This window comes from Bidens hawaiensis, unplaced genomic scaffold (assembly GCF_021521415.1).
Source record: "Bidens hawaiensis isolate Kalapana, Puna unplaced genomic scaffold, B.hawaiensis_p1.1 tig00069919_1, whole genome shotgun sequence".
In the NCBI taxonomy this organism is placed as follows: domain Eukaryota; kingdom Viridiplantae; phylum Streptophyta; class Magnoliopsida; order Asterales; family Asteraceae; genus Bidens; species Bidens hawaiensis.
In genome coordinates, this window is record NW_027506642.1 from 32,013 (window position 1) to 38,307 (window position 6,295).

The 6,295-nt window shown below is 36.8% G+C and overlaps 1 protein-coding gene across 1 annotated transcript; it reads right to left on the reverse strand.

Annotated features, from left to right (window-relative positions):
- Window positions 1-1,541: 1,541 nt before the first annotated feature.
- On the reverse strand, window positions 1,542-3,445 carry LOC143618347 (ADP-ribosylation factor 1-like; the record flags this gene model as incomplete). The annotated part of the gene is made up of 6 exons (XM_077090598.1): window positions 1,542-1,796; window positions 1,899-2,029; window positions 2,134-2,181; window positions 2,276-2,387; window positions 2,497-2,515; window positions 3,376-3,445. Coding segments are annotated over 6 exons (414 nt in total), but the record flags the coding sequence as incomplete, so codon positions are not given.
- Between the last annotated feature and the right edge of the window lie 2,850 nt (window positions 3,446-6,295).

Sequence of the window (6,295 nt, forward strand, 5' to 3'; positions counted from 1 at the left end):
TGAAATAATATTCGGTTATCACGCTTATATGAATTATGAAACAAGCATATAATCAGTTATACGCATGTGTAACAAAAGATTATACAGTCCCAGTTTTTACTGCCGACCGACAAAATTTAAAAGGATTGGGAAAACGTTAACCTTATTATTTCAATATAGGCCTGGACATCTTTTAAGGTTCTTCACATTTTAAGATTTATGTTATGCCTGAGCCGAGCTGGGCCTACACAGCGGGCTTTTCAGCTTTGAATATTGAGAGAGCCCAAGTTTACTTAAAAAGATGTCTCAAAACTAAGTAAATAAAAATTTCAAGTTCATTTCATCTTGTGTTATAGACTTACAACAACAATAACAATCGTACCCGGTATATCCCACAAACAGTTTAAACTATCAGTAGGGTCTGAGGAGGATGGGATGTAGGCATGCATTACCTCTATCCCTAAGGATAGAAAGGTTGTTTCCGGCGAGACCCCCAACTCGAAAGTGAGTAAGTAAACAAGTAAAAATAAATAAGTAAATAAAATGATATAAAATAAGAAAAATATCGGTATATAAATAATAAATTAAACAATATGATAATAGTAAGTTTCATGTAACATTTCATTATAGATAAATTAAAACAGAACCAGGTAAATTAAGCAAATAATAATAATAATAATAATAATACATAGAAAATAAAAATAAAAATAGTAGTAGTAGTAGTAGTAAAGGTTATAGCAAGAGATCCACCCCTCCAATTAAAGGTCGTCAACCTTAATTGTACGTCTTCACGAAGTCATATCCTCAACCATATCCTCAGAGAGGTGCAAGTCTAGCAAATTATGTCTAATCTTCTCATCCCAAGTCAATTTGGGTCTACCTCTACCCCTCTTCCCATCTATAATAAGAGTTTCTACCGATCTTGTGTTATAGACTTATAGTCAACAATTCATCATTATTCTTATAATAAAAAAGTTGTATTAAAAATGTGTAAATTGAGTCTATATTCATGTTCATATTCACACTGTCAATGATAATGTTAAGAGGATGGCCTAGTAATAATAAAATGTAGTGTAAAAGTGAGTATCAAAGTGTACGAATCAACATATTCAGAATGTGTCAAAAGGGAACCGAAATAAGTGGCAAAATTCAGACTACGTTACTCAATGCACCTGCGAGGAGTATTGTTTGACAATTTAGACATTTGGTGCATATTTGTGTTCTAATGAAATGCTGAGTTTTCACTAGTCATTGTCATATTTTGATCCCTCCAGTTGCCTTTAATTAGTTGGCACCTAACAAAAACGTCTAGGACTCGTTTATAAATACTTGATTATATGTTAATTACAAAAGCAACGTGTTTTTACCTTAGTTACAAAAATGTCACAGTATCAACTTTTTCATCCTTTCTGATACATATGAAACTCGTCGACAATAAACGAACGAAACATAGAAAATTCTTTAATAAACAACAGGGCTGGAGCAAGAAAATACGGCTTGTGTTTTCCTTTCCTCTCCGGAAAAAAATTCGGTGAGCAATTACAAAACCTCATCAGTTTTCCATACACACATCCAGCCATCAAGATAAACACACAACCAACTTACAAGATATTCATTTTTCATGGGGAAAATATTTCAAAAACAAGTATACAAAAACTAATCAAAATTAAGAAAAATGGTTCAATAATAGTATTTGGCCTCCAAAACACATTATGCCTGCCTCTCATACCTAATTAAACACCATATCAATATCAATGAACTACCAACTCACAAACTCCTAGCTTTAGCCACCCCCAGACTTAAGTGTGTTGCTCAACCTGCCATTAATATATAAAACCATAAATTTTACTGTAACAAAATATTATACTATGCATATTAAAGGGTCTCAATGAGAAATATATAATTAGAATTGAAGTTACCAGTCTAAGCCCTCAAAGAGACCTTCTCCTTTGATTGCAGAAGTTTTAAATATTGACCATTGACGGTTTTTTATTTTATGCAAATCCAAGGATTCAGTTACAGCAGCATCATCAAGCGCGCCAGGTAGATCCTATATATATATATATATATAAATGTAAGAAAAATTATATCAATTATTTGATAATGTTAACTTATTTACAATATTGGCAGATTTATATTGATTGTGTGTCAAACCTGCTTGTTAGCAAATATGAGAACCACAGCACCTTTTAACTCCTCTTCCTATTATGTTAAACGCAATATAGATATTTAAGAAAAAACTGTAAAAAGAAGGAAATTAAGAAAACCCATTGTTTTGATTTTTGAAAAGAAATACCTCTAAAATTGCATGAAACTCTTCTTTTGCAATTACAAGTCTTTCTGTGTCACTGGAATCGACGACATATATTATGGCTTGAGTATTTGGAAAATAGCATCTCCAGTATGGCCTAAAATATTGAGATACATTTATAAAAGTGATTAGAAATATTAAAAAATAAGACTAGTGATTCGGATTAGATAATGGGGTGTAATTTGAAAAGATCAAGCTAAGGCTACCTGATGCTGGTTTGCCCACCTGTATCATAAGAACATTGTATTAGCAAGGTAAAACAGTAAACAGATAAAACGAATATTATTCAATGAAAACAAGCAAAGGCAGGAAATTTTGATAAATATAAAAAAGAATTTTAGATGACAACAAGTCTACATGTTTCTTCAAAACTTTTCTGGAAGACCAATGAAATTAACCAAAGTGTTCCAAGTGTATTCATATGAAAGTATATACGCATTATAATTCTAAAAACAATTGTTAAATTCTTTGTCTATGGTGTTGCCCTTTATTTAGGATTCTGATGTAAGCTTGAACTTTCAAACATATAAATGGCCTTATATTTTACAGCTACAAAATTTACATAAACTCCAATTGTGGTGTTCAAGCAAGCTTCACAAATACAAAATCATAGCCTATTAATCCATCTTACCCTAAAGATTTTAAGCCGTACTATTACTAATATATGTCATCAAAGTTCAGTTTTTCTGATTGCAGTTTGATTTTACGTGTTCAAAGCTAAATAATATGAGAACATTCCAGAGTGTGATATCACAATAATATACACAACCATTTTGTCCTGGCCTCCCAGGTTTGGAAATTTGAGTTTTTTAAAGCTTTTAATCTCTAAATTCAACCCTATGATTTACGTACAACTCTAAAACTTACTTGATTAAATAAATGCCATGGGTGAAACAGACTGTTAAAATGCACAAAGCTAGTATATTGTTTTGGCAGCCTTTATATTATCATGGTGGTGGTGCTGCGTTCCTTATATTATCTCATATCAGTGCATGTAATGAATGGATATTGATTGAGAGAGAATATGTGAAATTTAACTAGAACTTGATTAGCCAAAAAGATAGCAACAAGTGAAAATGAAGAACAATTAGCCCAGACTTGAAACTTGATATTGTTGTATTGCACGGTCTCTACATTAAAGCCGATGGTTGCACACACATTGAGTTAAGAAAAGCGAAGAAATCCAAAGAAGAAGATTAATAAAAAAGAAGCCAATAATTAAAGAATTGAACTTGTATAATACCATAATATATTATAAAATAAAAAGATGGGAGATGATGATACTTACAGAGTATAGTGGTTTTGCCAGCATTGTCTAGACCGAAAAGCGAAGACAGTAAACACCAGCCCCATCTATTCGACCAGATTTCCCCAAGGCAAATCCTAAATTCCAAAGTTGAATTGACAGTTACACACATCAATGATTGAGACCAAACGAACTTTGAATTGAAGCGGAGAATCTGGCTCAATCAGATTTTGGATTTTAGTTCTTCATGTTGTTTGTTTGTTCGTTCGTTCAGGGATTGATTGGGAATGATGAACAATGGTGGGGCGGAAGTTACTAACTTTACCCTTTACTATCTCAATCTCTTCATTTTTCTTATAATAAAAAACATTAGAATTAGTATCCATCCCTATTTTTAAAAAAACTTGAGGCCGGTACCAATATCTAAATGGTAATTTTTATTTTAAAAAATAAGAATTACATGACTCGCTCTGGAAAAGGAAAATTCTACAATGATACCCGTTACTATCGAAATGCTAGTGATACCCGGTACTATTTGCTCATTTCTAATTTACGGCAACAGTTAGTACCTTAAAAGTAAAAAAAGTAAAAACTAAAATCATTAATCCACAAGATTACTAGTATAAATAATGGTGCATCCCACTTCGTTTGAATACCACTTCAGAATAACAAAACTTATTCAGAATTATAGAGATAGGGTACCAAAAAGACCCAAACACCCTTAAGTATCACCTGCGGGTTAGAGGGAAACCCTTCACATGGTACCCGCGGGACATACGGATCACCCGCATAACTTTATAAGGGGAGAACATCCTTATATCACACGCGAAAGCATCCAGGCACCCTCAGATGCCATCCGCATGGTAACACATTCACCCGCCGAAATGACCAGGAGGCAATGCCAACAGGACAACTGTAATTAACCAATTGCCTTCTAGAAGATTTACCAAGATGATTTCTTGGGCAATACGTGATCTCTCAGCCAATAAATAAAGGACATGTGGCCAAGTCGTTATAACAGCGCATATGGCAAGGCGTACACAACGCCCTATCATATTAAGACGCGTGTCCAGGTTGTTATGCCCATGCACATGAAAAGTATAGCTCAACCTATCATATGAGGGCACGTGTCCAGGTGGTTACGAGAGCATTTTCTAGAAAGGGACAGCTGGTCCAATTATATTCCCACACTCTTCGGCTATAAATACACTCTCAATCTCCATGAGGTATTCATTCACTCTCAACTGTCTACTCTAAATACTTAAGTACTTTCTCTCCATTGGAACTGTGCTTATTCTCACGCCGGAGGGTGGTTACGGGAATACCCCCCTCTTGTCCTTCCCGTAACGAGCTCACGGTGTCTGTTTTGAAGGTTCTTGTCACTGGACTTTGGGAGATTGAGCTCATATCGTAGTTGGTTGTTATCCATATCCTACCCCGTGGACTCATTGAATCTAGGACCCGTTAAGGGGAGTAGATTCGTGTTTCTTCATTGGCGCCATACGTGCTTGTGTTAGAACTGTCATAATTCTTGGTTTATGTTGGTTCGTACGATATGAGTCAATTTCCTAAAGGGCCGACAAGAACTCCTGCGCCTATTTCATGTGTTACTGATACAGAAGCACCTGGCGGGTTTGCTTCAAGTGTTTTTGCACGTATCACGGCTCCTGGTTCACGAACTACTGATGTAACACCTGGTGGCTTCACCTCAGAGCGTGTTACAGCACCAGTCGGTCCTACTCCGACTGATTTAGGACATGTCACAGCACCAGAAGGTTCTAACCTTGGTGACCTGGGATGAATCATGAGAGAAACTCGCCGAACTCACTCAGAATTAGGTCTAGAAGACGATTCTGAATATTCTGATCCGGCGAGAACTCACCATCGTAGTTCCAGAGCTAGAGAACTCTTGTCACCTGACGAGTGGCTCCGTATTCAACAGGAAAATGTTGCAGCCGAGTACGAGCGTAGAGTGCGTGAAGAGCGACTCCATGCTCGTACTCTGACTTATGATGAATCTCCCAGGAGGTCTCTTTCCCCTCCCGCAACGGCGAGGAGGAGCAAGATCCGTCAAAGTGTTCAGACGGAAAGAGACCCGGTAGAAATATGGAGACCACGCGACCGTCCTCATATGGTCAGGCGGGTACTTGCTTATGTAGACGAATATGAAAGTCATGATTCAACTTATCATCCAGGTGAAGTCAGTTATTTGAGCGGTGATAGCAGACTCCATTTAAGAGGAGGAACCAGATATCCGCGATCGGTAGTCCGCCAGGCGGGCTATCACAGCGATGCTGAGGAAGGCTTTACTAAGCCATATCGTCCGGCCGCTTTTGCTGAAAAATCAAAGTTCATTGTACGTATTGCAACAGCTCCATTTCCGGTTAATGCAAAAATTCCAACGTCTGTAGGGAAATACAACTGAATGACTGATCCTAGTGATCATCTTTGAGTTTTGTGGTTGTAGGAGGAGTCAGCGGTTAGACTCTTCCCTATTGGTGCCACATTTTTGATTTAACATTCACCGGAGCAGCACGTGAATGGTTTGAGAAACTGCCGGACGGACAGATCAAGAGTTCGGATGACTTCGTTGCTAAATTCTCCAAGCACTTCAGCCAACAGCGGAAACACACTCGTGATCCGTCTCAAATATTGGACGTTGTTAGGCGAAATAATGAGTCTATTGAAGACTTCATTACCCGATTTAATAACGAGAGTCTTAATATTGGCGGGGTAAGTGAAGATATGCTGCGGGGAGC